This window comes from Canis lupus, chromosome 3 (assembly GCF_011100685.1).
Source record: "Canis lupus familiaris isolate Mischka breed German Shepherd chromosome 3, alternate assembly UU_Cfam_GSD_1.0, whole genome shotgun sequence".
In the NCBI taxonomy this organism is placed as follows: Eukaryota; Metazoa; Chordata; class Mammalia; order Carnivora; family Canidae; genus Canis; species Canis lupus.
The window spans coordinates 18,581,076-18,602,243 of record NC_049224.1 but is presented as its reverse complement, the minus strand read 5'-3'; the positions used below and the strand labels follow the sequence as shown (position 1 = coordinate 18,602,243).

At 38.7% G+C, this 21,168-nt stretch overlaps 1 protein-coding gene across 7 annotated transcripts in view; it reads left to right on the top strand.

Annotated features, from left to right (window-relative positions):
• POLR3G (RNA polymerase III subunit G) overlaps positions 1-21,168 on the top strand; it is a 102,933-nt gene that overhangs the window by 61,049 nt on the left and 20,716 nt on the right. For 2 of the 7 annotated variants that reach the window (XM_038532373.1, XM_038532369.1), the window contains exons 1-5: positions 223-362; positions 8,548-8,697; positions 11,829-11,958; positions 17,064-17,120; positions 20,806-20,856. In XM_038532373.1, coding sequence (XP_038388301.1) covers positions 8,581-8,697; positions 11,829-11,958; positions 17,064-17,120; positions 20,806-20,856 — 355 coding nt within the window. In that variant the 5' untranslated portion in view covers positions 223-362; positions 8,548-8,580. Of the gene's footprint in view, positions 1-222; positions 363-674; positions 697-5,803; positions 5,837-8,547; positions 8,698-11,828; positions 11,959-17,063; positions 17,121-20,805; positions 20,857-21,168 lie in introns of those variants that run through there. The other 5 variants (XM_038532375.1, XM_038532374.1, XM_038532371.1 and 2 more) reach the window with 4 other exon arrangements.

Sequence of the window (21,168 nt, the reverse complement as noted above, 5' to 3'; positions counted from 1 at the left end):
CGCGTCCTCACCCGGGCGGCCTGACTGCGGGGCAGGCGCCAGGTGCTCCCGCCCACCGCGCGCCGCGAAGCTCCCCCTGCCGGCGCCGAAAGAGTCAGGCGAGGCCGGCGGGGCGGGTACGGCGCCTGCCAGGGGCTAAAAAGCCTCTCGCCCAGTGGGCGGGGCCGGCGCGGGCGGGGCGGGGCGGGGCGGGGCCGGGCCGGGCCGGGCCGGGCCGGGCTGGGCGGCCGCGTGGAGGGCGGGGCGCGCTGCTCCCGAGGTGGCTCCGGCCTCCGGGCGCCCGCGCCGGGCTCGCACCCCTTCCCTGCCGCCCGGCGCCTCGGCTGCACCCGGTTGCCCCAGGCTCGGGGCTTAGTGAGCAGGTAACGGGGGGAGCCCTTGAGGGCTTGGGAGGAGGTGGAGAGGGCGCGGGGAGGAGGCGGCGGAGGTCCGGGCTGGCGAGCCCCTCCAGCGGTTCTGGATTGAGGGGCGTCGGGGGATGGCTTTACCTTTCCTTCTCCTGTAATGTCTTCAAAGTCTTAGAAAACCGTCCTTTCCCCTTCCCGGGACTGCTTGCAGCGAGTTACCTAGAAGGGGATTTAGGCTCCCTCACTGATGCTAGATTTTTTTTTTTTTTTCCCCAATCTGGTGGCTCTGGGATCGTGGCTCAGGCACGAGTCCCTGCCGCAGACTTGCTGCCTGAGGACACACCACCCGGTACGTTGCCTTAACTCATGGCACTTTGCCCTGTATCGTGGGGACAGGATTTGTTCATAACATTTTTCTGATCTTCCAAAAAAAAAAAAAAATGAGATTAATGAGATTCTGTATTCCTACCCCCTAGCCTCCATTTTTTTCTTTTTCTTTTTCTTTTTTTTTCTTTTCTTTTTTTTTTTTTTTTTTTTTTTTTTGGTTAGTTTGTTCACTCTTGAAAGAGAGCAAAGGAAGTTGTTAGAGAGGCTCAACTAAGTAAAGGTGGAGGCAGTCGCACCTCGTGAGACCAGGAAACGTGCATAATGTCTGGGCGTGGCCCAGCCAGCCTCAGAAATCACCCCCACTCTGAACACCAAATCCCTGTCCCCAACCAGCTACCTTCAGCTACTGAAACACCGAGTTAGGCTTCAAAATTTCCCTTGAGAAGTTGACTAACCTCCCTCCTCAGCCAGGAAAAAAAATTATAAAGATACCCATGAGATAGCATCATACAAAATAATTAGGAAAACCCTTATTGTGGCAGCTACTAATAAGCCTTCATAGGAGAGATGTACTGTCTTCCCTTACACTCCTAAAGATGCAGCTTTTCTGAATATTTTCCTAATCTAGTTAGAATCTCTGCAGTCACTCTGTGCAGGGCTATCCTTACATGCAAAGTCCTGAACTAGATGATGTGTGAGAATAGAACTGGGTGGGGGCAAAAAAAAAAAAAAAAAAAAAAGTTGTGATCTGGATTCTCAAGAATTTGAGGGAAGATAATATCTATGTGCAAATATTTGCAATGTAAAGCAATATGGGATCTATACCACAGAGGAAGTAAAAACTAGATGCTATAAGGATACAAACGGAAAGGATTGTTGAAGAGTGGTATTTGAGCAGGACTTAAAACACCAATGTTTATTAGGATGCTCTCAACCGGGAAGTACAGAGCTTTCTGTAATTTGGGTATTTTTCCTTTAGAAAGAGGGGGGAACCATTGCAGGAGAAATGGAGGGGTATCCTTTCTAGGCAGTGAGCTCAGCAATAATGTGCCCAGTATTTATTGGACTTTTGCCAGGCTCTGGTTAGTGGTAGAGCATGAAAATGTGAAAAAGTCTTCCTTCATATTTACAGATTCTTCTGCTTGTATGACACTTCCCCCTGGCTGGCTGTCCCTTCTTAGTTCTCAGTGTGGCCTTTCCATTTCCTGTGCTAGACTATGAGCTCCATGAGAGCAGAAGCTTTGTTTTCCCAGTATGTAGAAGATGGTCTGACGCAGAGGGTGCTTAATAAATACTTGTTAAATGGATAATGGGAGAGCTTCCTGGGAAAACAGACAAGACCTGACAATTACAGCACAATTTCAAAAAGGATAATAAAAGCAGTGTAGTACTTGGGAAACAGGGAAGGAGAGACCCACCTCCATGTTGGGTGGAGAAAATGGTCACAGAAAAGTATCGTTTGCACAGCATCTTAAATGATGCTGGCACTTGCTCAGGTGGATATGAGAGGAAGGCATTCCAGACAGAAGGAATGCTACATGCAAGAGCTGGTGTAGCAGAGTTGAGAGTGTGTAGAGTATGGTGTGCAGGGGGCCAGAGGCAGAAATTCAGACTCAGAGCTTTGTTAGTTAAGGAGAATGACACATCAAGGTTCATGTTCTAGAAAGATGATTGAAGAGTAGATTGAAAGGGGGAGTCTGACCATGGGAATATATTTGTTCTATGTTAGAGATCCAGGTGAGAGCTGATAAAGGCCTGAACAAAAGCAGGTGAAGGAAGGACAGGCAACATGTAAGAGAGATACAGCCAATAGTTCTTCTATTGATGAGGGGATTGAGGAGGTCAGTGTGACTATCGGATTCTGATTGGGGCAATTGAGGTGTCATTCATCAGGAAAGATAACTGTGACCTGGCTTTCATTGCCTTCCCGCAGCTTCCATACCTACTTACATCTGCTTGTACATTTATTCACCTAGCTAATATCTGCAAGGGACAGTGTGAGATGTGGAAGACAATACATTTAGGCCACAGCATAAGTCATAAAATGTTAGTGCTATGAGGAATTTTAGGGATTAGCTCAGGCTCTGCCACAAGGTTGTCTTTGTAGTTGATTAGAATAGGCTTTGCATTTCAGCTCTTGGATGCTTGAACTACACCCATCACACTATCTCAGAACAGTTCCGAATAGGAATTTTCAGGAGACATTCCAAAATGGAAGATGATGCTTCTGACTTTGCACTTTTAAATTCAGTCAATTTTGCTGCTACTAATTGGCTTCTTTGTAAATATTAAAGTCATCTGTGGGATTAAAAAAGTCTTCAACTAGCCTGAACCTGTGTTTCAGGTAGTATAATGCAGATGAATGAACAAGGGAAAGGTACCTGAGGCTTTAACCCAGTTCTGGCTTTGTTAGGAATTACCTGTGTGTCTTTAGGCAGTCAGCTAGCCTCTCAGGGCTTTACTTTCCTCTTTTATAAACTGTAAAGTATAATCTGAAGCAGTGATTCTTAATTTGGGCTACATGTTATAATCTCTGGGAATGCTTTAAAAAGTCCTAATGCAAAAAAAAAAAAAAAAAAAAAAAAGTCCTAATGCCTAAAGCCTATCTCTAGAAATTGTGATTTTGTTATTTTTTGTTCTGGGGTGAAGCCTGAGTTTTGTTGTGTTTTCATTTTGTTTTTAAATTCTGATGATTCCAGTGTACATCCAGGTCTCCAACTTTATAGTTCTGGAAGTTTAAGAACAACAACAGTAATAATAGTAGGCTGACTGATTTGGGTAGATTTGCTCATGAAATCATATGACAGACAAAAAAAGAAAGAGCTTAACATTAATTGTAGAGCTGTTGCTATGTAGAGAGCACTATGCTAGACAGTGGGGAAATATAAAATCTCCACTGTTAATACAGCCAAAGAAATAAGCAAACAAAACATAAGTGAAGCTCATTCCCTTTAGGAAAGGCCCATTTCCCAAAAGAGGTACTGTCTCTGTTTCTTCCAGAATTAAAGAGGAGCAGGGTGTAACACCTCAATTTTTAAAAATCCATTTATTGTAACAGGAGGACCTTTATAAGAGCACAGTGGGATGAAATGACTGTTGTGGATTTTGAGGGGCTTAAACTGGATCTTAAGGTGAAAGGGGATACAGTCTGGAAGGGAGACAGAGGGAGCAGATTGCAGTGGAGAGAATGGTAAACAAGACATGATGATAGAAGGAGTCAGGAGGATAGGTGCAGCCATCTTAAAAGGGCCCTGAATTCTTGGGTAGGGAGTTTGGATTTAATTCTGTAGCCAAGAGGGAAGATGAGAAGAGTAGCATCATCAGAACCATGCCTTAAGACTAATAATATGGAAGAATGAATTAAAATAAATAAAAGAACAAGGGATACCACAAAACTTGCAGTCAGTCAAAAGGGAGGTAGAAGGGTTTACCCTGGAGTATGGTAGAGGAAATGAAATTGCAGGGACGCTTGGAAGGAAGAATTAGCTGTTAGATTTGATAGGAAGGGTGGAACAGAGTGAGGAATCAATACTGATGCACTTCTTCATATCATCAAGTGTTGGTGACTGGGAAAGAACATACCGCAGGTAGGCATATAGGGACGTAATACCTAAAAGGCGAGCTAGTTGGTGTATGCAGAAGGTGATCTCAGTATCTTAAGTTTAAAGAACTTTCAAAATATTCTTTTGATAGTGAGAACATGGACTGAAATTCAAGATAAAGGTCAGTGCTGGAGATAACAGTATGGGACAGGTCATCAAACCCTGAGTGTGGATGTGTTTTTTGAAGACCAAAAAGAGCAGAAGACCAAAGATTGGATCTCAAGGAAATCCATACTTAGGAGCTTTAAGCAGAGAAGTAGACCAAAAAGAAAGTCAGTGGGGTAGAAAAACCTGGAGGGTTTTTGTTTGTTTGTTTTTCTGAGGTCTTTTTTTGTTTTTTGTTTTTTAAGTAGGCTCCACACCCAGCATGGAACCCATCGCTGGGCTTGAACTCACAACCCTGAGATCAAGAACTAATTTAAGATCAAGAGTTGGATGCTTAGCTGTCTGGGCCACCTAGCTTGTCCCAAAACCTGGAGTTTTAATAAAGCCTAGGAAAGAGGGACTGACAAAAGGGAGGAGGCAGCAGTGAGCCCTGTGCTTTGGAAGTCTAAGAGCATGACAAAAGGCCAGTGTATTTGACCGGTGGAGACCAGTGGGGATCACTGGGGCCTTTGCATTTCAGCATCTTTGTGAATGTAGTTCCCATCACAAGTAAGGTAAAAGCCAAACCCCTACACAGCTCACGCAGGGCCCCACAAGATCTGGCCTTGCCCCACCTCTCCTTGCCCCTCATCCTCACTGGTGACATGGGTTTTTTGTTCCTCAGACACCCCTAGCATGTGACTTCTTCCTCTGCACCTGCTCTTCCTTCTCTCTGTAGCCATCTCTGTCTCAACCCTCCCTCCTGTGGCTCACAGGCCTCTTCCAGCATGCTACTCAGATTTATCCTCCACACAAAGCCCTTCCTTGTGTGAAAAGCCACACCATATCCCTTTGTTATTCTCTATCCCCTTACCATGATTTCTTTTTTATTCAGGGCTGTACTGATGATTTTCTAGGGCTGCTATCACATTTTACCACAAACTGGGTGGCTTAAAACAACAGATGCTTATTCCCTCGCAGTTCTGGAGGCCCGAAGTCTGGAATCCTGGCGAAACCAAGGTGTCGGTAGGGTTCATTCTTTCTGGAGGCTCAGAGGGAAGATTTGCGCTGTCTCTCCTAGCTCGTATGTGCCCTGGCACTGTTGGGCGTACCTGACTTGCAGCTGCAGCCGTGTAGTCTCTGCCTTGATCTTCACATGGTGCTTTCCCTGTGTGTGTGTGTCTCTCTGCCCGCATTTCCCTCTCAGAAGGACACCTGTCATGGATCCGTCTGAGGATCAACTATGACCTCATCTTAATGTGATTCCACCTGCAAAGACTTAATTTTTTTATTTTTTAAAGATTTTATTTATTCATGAGAGACACAGAAAGAAGCAGACACAGGCAGAGGGACAAGCAGGCTCCCCACAAGGAGCCCGATGTGAGACTCGATCCCGGATCCCGGGGTCACCCCGTGAGCCAAAGGCAGACGCTCAACCGCTGAGCCACTCAGGCATCCCAAAGACTTTATTTCTGGGTAAGAAAGGTCACATTCTCAGGTACTGGGGTTTAGGAGTTCCAGCATATTTTTTTTTTGATGGGGGGGGACACAACTCAATCTACAACAAGAATATGTACTATTATGTTACACACTTATTTATGTGTTTGTGTTCTTTCAGGCACTGAAATATAAGCCCTTAGGACAGGGACACAGTTTTATTCGATGCTTTCTGGGTCCTGCCAGAGTGCCTAGAATGCTCAATATTGGTTGAATCAATGCCTCAGTGAAATTAGTCTCTCTGAAATAGACGAAGATTTGGATAACGAGGAAATAGGGAAAGTTGGTTAAAAAAAGCCCTTCATTCAAGAAGCTTAGGAGGTTGAAAAAAGAACAAGGCAGTGGTTGACTCAAAGGATTCCAAAGATTGAGGCTTAGGGCTCACCTGTGAGCCACTTTCCCTATGAGACAGTTACTAGAGTCTAAGAAATACCTCTCAGCTCTGCAAGAGAAGAAAAGGAATTTGTCAGCTTTTCTAGGTCCAGGAGAACTGACTTATAATAGTCAGACTAAAAAGAGATGAATCTGAGGCCAGAGTGCCATGTAATCATTAATGGGTGGCTCAAGAGCTAGGATTGACTTTCCTGCCAAGGGCAGTATATTCACTAATGATACCAATTTATGCACCCAAAGGTGCTTGATAAATATGGAAGTTTAGAGGCAGCAGAGTTCGATATTTCTCCAGGGATATTCTATCAAGTGATGGTAGCTGATGTACTCTCTTTTTGGGATGAGTTTTCCCAACTGTTTGTGAGAGCCACCTCCAAAGATTCTGGTGTAGACTTGAATACTTGGAGATGACTTGAGATTCGGTGTATTTAACAAGTTCTCCAGGTAATTCTCATGATCAGGCATTTTGGGAAATGTTACCTGGAATTGTTCTTAATCCTTAGTTAGTGGCAAATCCCAGCTTAGAATTAAGCCCAGTGGTCTCAACCGTGCCTACTGGGCTCCCACAATTCATTTCTTAGAATGAAGGTGTGTCTTTCTGCTCAGCAGTTGTCATACTTGGGAAATCTGCTTTCTGTGGGCTTAGTATATGCTTGAGTGACTCAGCAAATGAAACGCAGCCTTTTGATTATTCTCCCTCTCTTTTATTGGGGACAGATGGAAGGAGCTTGATTACTAAAATAAGTCCCTTTCCAATACAACTTGTGCTTCATTTGTAACTCAATAGTGAGTGACGGGAATTGAATCCTGATAGAATTCCAATTAGTAGATATAGAAAGAATGAATTTATAATCTGTAATGGAATAACGAATCTGGACCCTGATCACAAATGACTGCTAAAATCATTAGGTACAAACTGTTGGGGAAGTTTATACTAGATGAAACGGATTGACAGTACCCGAAACCACTGACCAGAGACCATCACTGAGAGAGACATTTTGCGTGCATCCTAATGTGATGCAGTAGGAAGAACAGAGCATCTCTTTCAAGTGTTGTTTCAAAATAACTAACTCAAATTTGAGCAAGCCTCTGGTCCACCTATTAGGAAAATACAGGGAATAGATGAATGTATTAAACCACATTTCATGTATTCAGTTGTTCAGATTCAGAAATAAGAGAATGTACAGCCTTGCTACTTCCAAACTGTGGACTGCAACCAGCGACATCGATAGCTCCAGAGAGCTTGTTAGAAATGCAGATTCTCGGCCAGATGAATGAGAATCTGCATTTTAACGAGATTCTTGGATCATTCTTAATGTGCCTTAAATTTGGAGAAGCATTGTACTGGAAATGACCTCATGCTTTCAACAGACAATGGAAAGGAAAGAGAAAGAAGGGAACTGTTAAGTGATATGGGAGGATATATTACTGCTTTGTTGGGCCTGCAGGACTGAATGATGCCCAGTATTGTCAATGGGAAAAGAGATTTAGGGGATGTATTCTAATCATCACTACAGTCAAATGAAGGCTTGTAGTGGAAGAGCCTTGGTATGGGGATCCCTGTTAATATGCTGCTGACTTGGTTCTCACACTAGAATATAATCGTGTTTCAGACGATTCAGAAATTCAGTGCAGAACTTGAGTATGTGACATCTCTATTGTCCCCAAAGTTTGAAGAGTACAGGCTTGTCTTACCTTTAATCTATTTCAGATGTTTTTCTCTGAACTGCAGAAGTTTTGTTTTTGCCTGAACAAACTTCAGAGCCTCTTGAGCCTGTTCCCATTTCTAAAAGGACATTGGATTGGATCTCAAGGAGTCTGTCCAACACTCAATTTCTAGGATAAATAAATCATTTAAAAATCTCAAGTGTATATGACTAAGATAGTGTATGTGACTAAGGATAGTCATCAAATTGAATGAAAAACCAAGGCAGACTGTCTTCATCAGCCAGACCTTTCCTTGTCCACACTTTTCACATATGTCTAAGATCTTGATGCCAAATTACGGGGGGGAGGGTGAGGGGTGGGGGGGTGGAGAGAATTGCATCAGCTGGCTGTGCGGTGGTCCAGGCAGCACCTCCAAGGAGACCCTTTGAGCTGTTGACCCAGGGCGTAAGATGACGTAGTTGAGCCCATCCTCGTTTTACCTGCCAGGCATGACTAGATTGGTCTACCATATGTTTATTTCTTTACAAGTTTTACTTTCCAGAAGTATTTTAAATTGGCCATGCTACTTAAGGAGCAGAGTTTTATATTTTGCTTTAAAATGTTGGTTTCCTTTTTTATATGATGTCTTTCAGAATTTGCCCACTTTTCTGGTATAACTAATTCAGATGGCTGGGAATAAAGGACGTGGACGTGCAGCTTATACCTTTAATATTGAGGCAGTTGGATTTGGCAGAGGTGAAAAGTTACCTGATGTAGTATTGAAACCACCCCCACTATTTCCCGTAAGTACATTGGAAAGTGGACTTTTCAGGATTTGTTTTTTCGTGTTTCAAAGAAAATTACAATTCTATATAGGACTGAATATAGGATATCATTGTAATATTTAAATCTAAGAAAGTAAAAGAGAGTGTGATTGGCTGCTGCAGTTCTTACCTGAACCTCTTCTAATTTTAACACTGCTTTCTTAAAACGCAGAAAAAACTGTGTACACCTTTTCACAAATCTACTCAGTACTATGTGAACTAAGAAAGAATTCTTTTTTTCAATTCCTGCATCTTCTATTGCTATTTTTGATGTATTCCAACATCAAAATAATATTTCTGAAAGTCAGGCTAGGTTTTACAATGATCCCCAATGGACCTTACTCTACCAGACTTTCACTTAATGATTTTCTTCTCATCTTGTATCTATAGAATTTGATTTTGCTCCCTAGAATACCATTTGGTCTTTTATTCCCTACTCAACCTTTTTTTTTTTTCTTCTTTCTCTATTTTTAAAAAGTCATTGTGAATTTTGTTGTTTCTCACAATCTAAGTGTTCCTACTGCATTTAGTGTTGCTTTTAAATTTAATAAGTATGCTGTAAACTTAATTGATGTAATGTTTAATCTAATGCTTTCACTTTGCATTTAGTTTAAAACATAAGCTTACACTTCCAGGTATGTATATGCTTCAGTATAAAAGAATGAAAAAAATCATAAATAACCAGATATCTCTCAATCCAAGAAGATTTCCCCTATTTCTTTTTTTTTTTTTTGGAAGTTCAGAGGCAGTTTTCTCGGCCAGATGAATGAGAATCTGCATTTTAACGAGATTCTTGGATCATTCTTAATATGCCTTAAATTTGGAGAAGCATTGTACTGGAAATGACCTCATGCTTTCAACAGACAATGGAAAGGAAAGAAGGGAACTGTTAAGGGATATGGAAGGATATATTACTACTTTGTTGGGCCTGGGCTGAAGGCGGCGCTAAACCGCTGAGCCACCCGGGCTGCCCAACTTTCCCCTATTTCAAAAGGGAAAAATCCCTTGTCAAAAGATATATGTAAGCTGGGACGCCTGGGTGGCTCAGCAGTTGAATGTCTGCCTTCAGCTCAGGTCATGATCCTAGAGTCCTGGGATTGAGTCCCACTACAGGCTCCCCACCAGGGAGCCTGCTTCTCCCTCTGCCTGTGTCTCTGCCTCTCTCTCTCTGTGTCTGTCAAGAATAAGTAATAAAAAAAAGATTTATGTAAGTATAGGACCCTGAACAAATGTATCTAGGGATGTAGGTATCATATATAGGGAGTGTCTATTTTTTGCTCTTGATATTTGCCTTTTTGATATTTAGTATAGCCTGAAACAATAATAAACATCTCATGTATAGGCGTACTGTCACTTTATACATTTATTTTTTTTTAAGATTTTATTTATTAAAATTTATAATTTTAGGCGTCCCTACATTGATTTCTTTTAAAATAAGCTATTCTCATATGTGAGGTTACTTCTAAACACTGGTAATATTAATACTTATTGTTGTTTTATACTTGGAATTAAATTGAATTCCTTGCTGCTGGCAAACTGGCTCTGTTTGATATGGCCTTGTTGATGTCTCTCTAACTTTTCCTATCGCAGTCCTTCTCTCTCCCTAGCCATCTTGGTCTCTGTGTTCTCTCAGACATTTTCCTCTGCTAGTTTTCCTGGCTGGAACCATCTATTTTCAAGTCTTTCTCTGATGGCTTCCTAATTTTATCCAGAGCTCTGCACAAGGTGACTTCTTGAGAGGTCATGTGTGCTTACCTTGTCTAGATTAGCTACCTTCAACCTTCATGTACTCAGTTGGTCACTCTTTCTTCTACCCAGCTTCATTGTTTTCATGCCACTTATCACTACCTGAAACTGTGTATTTCCTCACTATTTCCTTATATCTTGTGTTTTTCTTCCCTAGAATGTAAGTTCCATAAGGGTAAGAAGTATCTCTTATTGTCTAACCATGTTTGGATTATAGTAAGCACTTAATAAATAGTTGTAGAATTTTGAAAATGTACCCTATATTTAGCTCTGGTACTAGAAATGTCTTTTTTTTTTTTTTTTTTTTTTTTTGAGAAATGTCTTTACTGAGACACCTGGGTGGCTCAGTGGTTGAGCGTCTGCCTTTGGCTCAGGTCATGATTCTGGGATTCTGGGATCAAGTCTCATATCGGGCTCCCCACAGGGAGTCTGCTTCTCCCTCTGCCTATGTCTCTGCCTCTCTCTGTGTGTCTCTCATGAATAAATAAATAAAAATCTTTATTAAAAAAAAAGTCTTTACTACATACCCTGAGGCCCCACTTTTTAATAAATATATATTTTTAAAATATATGTGCATATACATATATGTGTGTGTTTGTAATTCTTTAAAATTGAAGACTTAGAGGGGCACCTGAGTGGCTTGGTCACTTGGGCATGTGACTCTTGATTTCAGCTCAGGTCATGATCTCAGGGTCATGGGATCAAGCACCATTGTTCTCTCTTCTTCTCCCTCTGCCCCTTGCCTGCTTGTACATGCTCTCTCTCTCTCTCTTTCTCTACTGTCTTAAAAAAAAAAATGAAGATGTAGATTCAAAGCCCTGCTTTGTCATTTACATGTCATATGAGCTTATAGATTGTTTGCTTCACAATTTATTTATTGTTGAAGAGAAAATATTGATGATACTTTAAATGGGATCATGGATGTTGAATATTGAGGACATCCTGGTTAGCATAACCACTTGCTAAGTAATAGCTGCTACTTTTAATCTTTTTTTTTTTTTTTTTTTTAACTACTACTCCTATCAATACCACAGCTACTAATTGAGGTTAATAGGAAACTAAAGCAGTAGCTCTCATTTGGGTGGCTTAACTTCTAAAGTGTGTAATCACGGTCAACAGACGGTATAACAAAATAATTGGTGTGGTCAGTAGGAAAATTAAACAGCTTTCCTACCTCTAAAATCAGAGCAAAGTAGGAAATAAGCTAAAAGGTTAAAAAGATTACAAAAGCTCAACATCTTTTCAGTTGATTGTAAAACTTAGTGCCTGTAAAATGTAGTTTTTCAATAAAACTAACATTTTCCTGTTTATAGACAAAAAGGGATATTTAAAAAATTTATTTTAAAAAATTATCTCTTAAAAAGGATACAGATTATAAACCAGTGCCACTGAAAGCAGGAGAGGGTGAAGATTACATGCTGGCCTTGAAACAGGAGTTGAGAGAAACTATGAAAAGAATGCCTTATTATATAGAAACACCCGAAGAAAAACAAGGTGGGTATTGGACTCTTTGATTATATAGTTGAATGTATACAGATGAAACAATGTTTCATGGTCATTTAATGCTGATTGATTGATAGATTTACTTCAATCAGAAATTATCCACCACCTTGAAAAAGCATGCTTAATGTTGATTTAACAGAAAATGTATTTTAAACTTTTTAATACTTTATTTTTAAAATTACCTTTCAAGAGAAGTTTCATATGTTTGGTGAAAATGGTGAAAAACAAAAATATTAAAAAGTAAAAATCACCTGTATTGCTTATGTGTAGAGATCTACTATTAATATTTTATTGGGTATTCTAGATTTTTTCTTTTTATAAAATTGGATTCACAGTCCTTTTATCTTTCTTTTCTACCCAATAGCATGTTATTAGCATTTTCATATATCCTTAACATTCTTAGAAAATATTATTTTTAATGGCTATGTTGTATTTCACTGTGTGTGTGTGTGTATAAATATAGCATTATTAATTGTAAGTAGTTCTGATGTTAGATTTAAAGTGTTTTTTTGCTCATATATGTGTTACTATCCTTGTACATAAATCTTTATGTAAGTCTCTGATTATTTAGTATTTTGTTTGAAACTTTTAAAAGCCTTGACTGTATTTTTGCTTATGATTTGTATGTCAGATATAATAGGAAACATAAAGCATGTACTTATTGGTTATGCCAAGGACAGAGAAGAGAAATTACAATTGGAGAAGGCTTTATAGTCTCAGACAGGGAGTGGGAAGTGGTTTTAGAGGAAGAGAACCCATTCCTGAGTAGATATTAAGCACAGTAGATCTATATTGATTTTCAGTTTCTGCCCTCAGAGGTTGAAATTAGAGAGATCAATATCATCCTTGAGTTCCCCAAACAACATCATTAAAGCATGAGAAATTCATACAGTGTCATCTCATTCCATTAGTATTAAAAATGCATTCCATTTTCACTCTCTCTAAATGACTTAGAACTGGCTAAGAGTCAAAAAAGAAAGTCTTATATAGTAATATTATCTGTGCTTGTAATTATAAGAAGCATTTTAGACAGGATCGTTTAATTTATCAAACATAGCTGCTTGAAGTTGATATAATGGTTTTATAAGACATTTTTATCTCAAAAATACTGAATTCCTTTTTACTTTCATGATTATGTTGTATGCTTTTATCTGAGTTCACAAATGAAATTAAAGCACTTGTTTTAAAAATTTAAAAAAGTAAGATTAAATGAATTAATAAACATCCATTCTTAGTAGAAAAAATAATAGTATAGGGTATAATCTTATTAAAATTCGTGTTTTCTCTAGACCATGGAACAGATTTACTTAACTAAGTGTGGTCATTATTAAAGCATGGGTCTAATTTACAAGTATATCATATTTGAAAATATATCTGTGAGTCTTTTAGACAGGGACCTTAGGAACATAATTTTGTTGCTGCTTTGTGGTAATGGTTGGTTTGTATCTTAAGAGGCTCTTTATCTTTGATAACTGCACTAAGTATTTAAAAATACAAGGAATCTTTGTTTCTTTTTCTATATGGAGAAAATGTTTATGTAGATTTTTCCAAATTGAAACAAGACCTTCTCTTTCAAAATACTCATATTTACTTTTCTTTTCTGATGTTTTTTAAAAACTAGGTTAAAATGAAGTTTTTTAAAAGAGCATACATATATTTATGTGTGTTTGTAGGTTAATATATATATACACATATAATGTGTGTTTATGTATATACTCATATATGAAATGTTTACGTACTGTGCACACCATGAATGAGAAAGAATCAGCCAGACTGAACAAAATTATGCAACTGTCAGAGGGAGCTGTATTCTCGGTCATGTTGTATCACCGTTCCCTCATCAGCCTTCTCCTATCACCTACCACTTATGTACATCAGAAAGGAGATACTTAGGGACTAATGTAAAGAACTAAATAAGGTCTCAAGGCTTCCTCATTGTCAAGTGGCTAGTGGCTCAGGGCAGTGAGATCACAAAGAACTGAGGGCATAGAATAAAAATATTTCTTGTGATGTCACAATTTGTTTATAATATTTTTGGGTAGAATTATAGAAATTATTGGTGCTTTCTTTACAATGAAATTTATTTTTTTTAAGAAAAGATTTTACTTATTTATTCATGAGAGACACAGAGAGAGAGGCAGAAACAGGCTTTCCGCAGGGAGCCCGACATGGGACTTGATCCTGGGTCTCCAGGATCAGTCCCTGAGCCGAAGGCAGCGCTAAACCGCTGAGCCACCTGGGCTGCCCAAAGAATTTTTTTTAATGGAAAAAAAAAAAAAAAGGAAAGAAAACTCATTTTATCTTAACATTACCATATTGGCCCATTGGACTCTTATAAATCTAATATGTTCTGGAATATTAGTGATCTTATTTTTCCTTCATCCTTAAACATCTTACTATTTCATCAGTATAGATATTATTTCATCATTACTTGTGAATTATTCCCCCCATCCTGGAAGATAAAAGATTAAAATATCCAAAAAAAAAAAAAGGAAAAATGATGAAGTTGCATTGAAGGGTGGTGCAGTATTGAAATAAAGTCAGCACTATTACATTTTCTTTTAGTGTTTCTATTGTGTTGCACATAGTATTACATTAATTTTTAGGAAGCTATAAAAGAAGTCTAGAGAGACTCTTGTCTTCGTGGCTGTTTTGTTTGTGTTTTAGTTTTCATAGAATATAATTGAGATTTCAGAAGTGTTCATTTTCTGCCCATAATGGCAAAGAGAAGAAAATTGAGAGAGGAAGATGTTATACAATCACTAGACAAATCAGAATATGAATGTAGACGCAGTAGCTCTTTGGATGCTAACAATGATTGTGAAATTGATTGTGTAAGTGAAATCTCTGAGCTTCAGATGACAATATTCTAGATGAATTTTCTCAAACTCAAGAGTCAGTGGGTAAAGAATATATCTCTAAGAATAAAAAGGAAATATGGCATCCTCACACAATTAGTCCTTGAAAAGTGCCTCATCACATATTTTGTGATAAGAACATGGAATATCCTGTTTGTCAAAATGACGTGACCATATTTTTCTTTTTTATGATGTTTACATATCAAAAGTTATTTGATATAGTTTATAACTGGAGAAATGCTGAAGGCAAAGACAAAGATGATCAAGAGGAAATAGGTTATGTAGAAATGAAACAATTTGTTGGATTGATCATGTTAATTGGTAATTATAAATTTAATAATGAAAATGTTTTATAATTATAGACCAAAGAAGATGGCCGGGCCGTCCTCATTTCAACACAGCTGTGAGCCATCAAAGCTTTTTAAAGTATTACATTTTGAAGATGCGAATATAAGAAGAATTGGAAGCTAGAATCTATTAGAAATGTATTTCTAATCTAGAATCATTTTGATGCCTTTTTTGGTTATAGTCACTCTACTGGGTATAAAGTGGCATCTCCTTGTGATTTTGATTTGAATTTACAAAGTAGCTATGATGTTGAACATCTTATGTGCTTTTTACTATGCATATCTTTGGAGAAATGTCTGTTCAGATCCTTTGCCTCTTTTTAACTGGATTTCAGTAGTTGATTTTCAATATTGCTTATTTTTCTAGAAGCTTACTACTGAAGGTTAAATTTTTCCAAAATATACAATCTGTTGTGGAGAAAAATTTTAAATGCAAATCTGCCATTTGCATCGACTTCTTTTACCGATAAAAAGCTTGATAATGGGGCTTGAGAGCAGGGTGCCTGGGTGGCTCAAGTGTTTGCCTTTAGCTTGGGTCGTACGTAGTCTCGGGTCATGGTCTCGGGGTCCTGGAATTGAGTCCGACATCGGGCTCCCGGCTTGGCAGGGAGGCTACTTTCCCTTTCCCTCTGACCCTCCTCCCAACTTGTGCTCTCTCTGTCTCAAATAAATAAAACCTTGAAAAATAAGTAAATAAATAGCTTGAGATCAAGATTGAAGTCAAAATAGTTAAATACCTAGAAAAACTTGGTTTCTTGGTCTTACTGATCCACTATTTATTTTAGTTATCTTTGTTTAACACTATGGTCTTAGTATTATTTGGAATCATTTTCTTAACATGGAAGAGAAATCAGTACATATTTGGGCCTTGCTTTTTATGTTTTCATCTTTAGTATTAGTTTCCCTATTTCATGTCTATACTCCTCAACCACATTTTATGATGAACCATGTTTTTAGGCTATGGTACTATGGTGTTGCTTGCCAACTTACATTGCTAGGAAAGGGTTTGGGCCCCCATTGAGGGAGTTTCTTGTGGCAAAGTGAACAAAGCAGCAACAAGAACCACTCCATTTTGGGCAAGCACAGAAGGTCCCTGCAGAATTGTCAGTAGTTGGCATAGAATCTTGCAGCTTGTTCTTTCATAGCCCACCAACCTTACTTTCTCCTACCCTTTTCTCCATTCTCCTCAATGGGTTGTGAAGAGTAGCTCTTGAGAAGCCTGTGTTTTAATATGTGTATCAAGCACTGAAGTTGACCATACAGCTCTCCATCCTCACTTAGGTAGTTAATACATCCCAGTTACACAAGATTTGAAGAATGGAAGCTGGAGGCCAGTGTCACAAGACTTTCTTGCTCTTTTATGTAGGTGACTTACTGACCTGGCTTTGGGCTTTTGTGAATAATCTCAGAGATGAATCAGGTTATCTGATTTTAAAAACCATGATTAGGGGCAGCCCCGGTGGTGCAGCGGTTTAGCGCCGCCTGCAGCCTGGGGTGTGATCCTGGAGACCCGGGATCGAGTCCCATGTCGGGCTCCTTGCGTGGAGTCTGCTTCTCCCTCTGCCTGTGTCTCTGCCTGTGTCTCTCATGAATAAATAAATAAAATTTTTAAAAAAACAAAACAAAACAAAAAAACATGATTAGGGTTTAGGTTTCTGCTCACTCCCAGCTATTCATACCCAGTTGCTTCTTGCCACTTCCTTAAACATATAATATTTATTGAACTTTTCAATAGGTGTTTAGAAACACCTATTGAAATATATGTGTATAAATATAGGAGATTCCCTGTGTGTGAAATAAAAGATGTTATCTGGTGTTTTTAGTTATGGAATGGCTTAAATCCAGGCTTATTCTTGACTTTTCTAATGAACACTTTCTTATTTTTTTATAGATATTGAAAGATATAGTAAAAGATATATGAAGGTGTACAAAGAGGAGTGGATACCAGGTAATTATAAAACTGAAAATATTGGGCAGCCCAGGTAGCTCAGCGATTCAGTGATGCCTACAGCCCAGGGCATGATCTCGAAGACCCGGGATCAAGTCCCATGTCAGGCTCCCTCCATGGAGCCTGCTTCTCCCCCTGCTGTGTCTCTGCCTCTCTCTCTCTCTCTGATGAATAAATAAATAAAATCTTTAAAAAAAAACCCTGAAAATATTAAAATAATTTTTAAAGTTTATCTCCTTACTCCATATATTTTAGGGAAATTTTTCTTTTTTCACCATAGGAATTTTTGCTATAGGAAAGTAGGCTGGTTCTTTTCCTATAATTAATTAGTAATGCATATCTTTTGAAAACTAGGATGAAAAGATTTTTATATTTTAACAAGGAAGAGTTGAAGTGTTTTTGAAGTTTTAGAATACTCTTCTATAAAACAGGACTTGCTAAACCCGTTTGAGCTTTCCATTTCCATTTACTGCAATCATAATTTTAATCTACAGTACCAGTAATACTTCTGTGTTTGTGGGGGATTTTATAGCTTTTGAGGAGAAAACAAGTCTAGTTAAAGGATATTTTAAGCCAAGCTCATCGATCTTCCTTTCTTTCAAGCAGACATAGACTATTTTTATTTATTAAGATGCCTTTTCAATAAAACCATATCTAAGAGATTTTTTTTCAACATTCACAAATTTCCCTTAGACACAGGCAAGATGCAAGAGGTCAGAGAGATTTCATCCAGCTCTTTCCTTTTGTAGATTAAAAAAAAACTCGATAGAAATGGAGTGATTTATCAAGATGACTTGAACAGTAGTACTAGAACCCAGGTCTTCTCATTTTAACTCACTTCCCTTTGACTTCTCTGTCTTTGGTGTTTTGTGAAAACTGCATTTACGTAAGAACATAAATGGCATTTACAGCATTATTGCTTGCATGGGCTATAGTGGTCCTTTCAGTGTGGATCATTGAAAAGCTTGAGTTTCCCTTGAACACTCTCCAATCTCCTATTTCAGTTCTTTCATAGCTGCCACATCATAAATATTAATCTCCTGAAGGATTCTCTTTACATACATATTCATGATTATCTATTTTACTTATAAAAGCAGAAATAGGGCAGCCCGGGTGGCTCTTCGGTTTAGTGCCTGCCTTCAGCCTGGGGCGTGATCCTGGAGTCCAGGGATCGAGTCCCGTGTCGGACTCCCTGCATGGAGCCTGCTTCTCCCTCTGCCTGGGTCTCTGCCTCTCTCTGTGTATGTCTGATGAATAAATAAATAAAAATCTTTAAAATAAAAAAAAATAATAATAAATAAATAAATAAAAATAAAAGCAGAAGTATATCCAAAGCCAAATTTACTAGTTCAGGCTAAATAGCTTGAGATAGAAATGTTTTCTACAAAATACACTGAGTCTTTATTAGCAGGCAGTGTTGTGGTGGTTTTTTTTAGATTATTTATTTATTTATTCATGAGCGACACAGAGAGAGAGGCAGAGAGACACAGGCAGAGGGAGAAGCAGACTCCATGCAGGGAACCCAATGTGAGACTTGATCCCGGCACTCCGGGATCATGCCCTGGACGGAAGGCAGATGCTCAACCACTGAGCCACCTAGGCATCCCCAGGCACTGTTTGTTTGTTTATCTATCTACCTATCTATCATCTATCTATCTATCTATCTATCTATCTATCTATCTATCTATCTATCATTTTTATTATTTTTTTCCAGGCATTGTTTTTTAATCCATTTTCGTGTTGCTTCATTTTTCTGATTAATTCTGTGCTTAAAAAGGAAAAGAAAGTGAGGTGTCTGGGGGGCTCAGTCAGTTGAGCATCCTGCTCTTGGTTTTGGCTCAGGTCATGATCTCAGGGGTAGGACTGAGCCTCACATTCGGCTCTGCATTTAAAGGGGAATCCCTCTCCCTCTGCCCTTACTCCCACTCATACGTGTGCTCTCTCTCTCTCTCTAAAATGAATAAGTAAATCTTTTTAAAAAATTGAAAGAAAATGACAAATTAGAGGCATTATTTAGCTAATTCAGGAAAAAAAATTATAGTTGTTTTATTTAAGATGGAGAGTATAGGAGGAGGAGTAGAAGGAGAGGGGGAGAGGAAATCTCAGGCAGACTCCTCATGGGGCTCAATCTCAGGAGCTGAAATCAGGAGTCTGAGGTTCAAGTGATAGAGCCACGCAGGTGCCCCCAGGCAAAATTATTTATTAGAGAGAATTTACTTTTCCATAGCTATTTATATTTTTAGTTATAAAGTTTTTGCATAATTATTAGAATTATTTATTTAATTTTGCATGTGTTGGGATTGTGGTCATATATTTTAACTTGCCTTATTATATAAGAAATACATATCAACTATAGAAAACAAACAAAATACAGCATAGTCAAATAATAAATAATGCATAGGAAAAGCAGCTGCAATCCCAACACCCACTAAGAATTATTGTGATATTTGTTCCCAACCTGGAGGTTTCTCTACACAAATATTAGATATATAAAAATATTTACATGTTAAACCTGGGTGGCTCAGCAGTTGAGCATCTGCCTTTGGCTCAGGGCATGATCCCAAGGTCTGGGGATCGAGTCCTACATCAGGATCCCCTTGAGGAGCCTGCTTCTACCTCTGCCTGTGTCTCTGTCTCTCTCTGTGTGTCTCTTATGAATAAATAAATAAAATCTTAAAAAATATATATATATTTATATGGATTATTTTTCTTGTTATGAAAATTTCTGTATTTAAAATTGACTAGATAGGGGTGCCTGGGTAGTTCAGTTGGTTAAGCATCTGCCTTAGGCTCAGGTCATGGTCTCAGGTTCCTGGGATCAAGCCCCACGTTAGGCTCCCTGCTCTACTCCCTCTACTCATGTATGCTCTCTTTCTCTCCCTCTCAAATAAATAAATAAAATCTTAAAAAATAAATAAAATAAATAAATACTATGTAGCTGTTAAAAGAATGTTATAAAAATTTTATAGCACCATTTCAAAGTTGTTGTTTTTAGGTTTATTTATTTTTTTAATAATCTCTGCATTCAGCAGGGGGCTTGAACTCACAACCCCAGGATCAGAGTCACATGCTCTACTGCTGAGCCAGCCAGATGTCCCCCCAATTTTTTTTTAATGAACTCTTTCTTCTTCATAGGAGAAAATACATCTCTATTATCTTTTGATTCCCAGGCTCAGTACAGTCAGATATTAAGAAATTTTATTTTCATTGCAGAAGCAACTATCATGTCCTTTAAATTTTTTTAAAAAGATTTGTTTTTTTACTTGAGAGAGGGGTGGATAGAGGCAGAGGGAGAGAGAATCTTAAGCCCTGGGGCTTAATCTCACAACCTCAGATCATGATCCGAGCCAAAACCAAGAGTCCGATGCTTAACCTACTGTGCCATTGGGCACCCCTGTTATGTCCCTTATTATTTTTAAACTATTTTATTTATTTGAGGGAGAGAGGGGCAGAGAGAGAGCTAGAGCAAAGGAAAGAGCAAAGGAATAGGGACAAGCCGACTCCCTGCTGAGCGGGGAGCCCAACTCAGGGCTCTATCCCAGGACCCTAACATCTTGTCCTAAGCCTAAGTCAGATTTGCTTAACTTACTGAGCCACACAGGTGCCCCTTGTCATGTCCTTTAGTCATGTTGAGTGCCACTAACCCCTAGAAGAAATTACAATTTTTTTTCTTTTGTACGTGCAGATTGGAGAAGACTCCCAAGAGAAATGATGCCAAGGAAGAAGTGCAAAAAAGGTACATTGACTAATGTAATAATCTAGGTTAAAAAAGGTTATTTATTGCTCAAATTCTAATTATGGAATTATCAGTCTGAAGTTACACTCAGTGTTCTGAATGCTTTTTCTTAAGATACGTTTGGCATTTGGTTATTTCATTAAATCTTTTTGTTGTTGATTTTTGTTTTGTTTTTGTTTGGTTGTTTTTCCTTTCTTTAATTATGGAATTTTGATGTGTTAAGAAAGATTTTTCAAATATGCAGACATTTTTTCAATTTGAAATTTTGCATATTTGAAATTCTTTTAGTGGTTATACTGTCCATATTTTAAG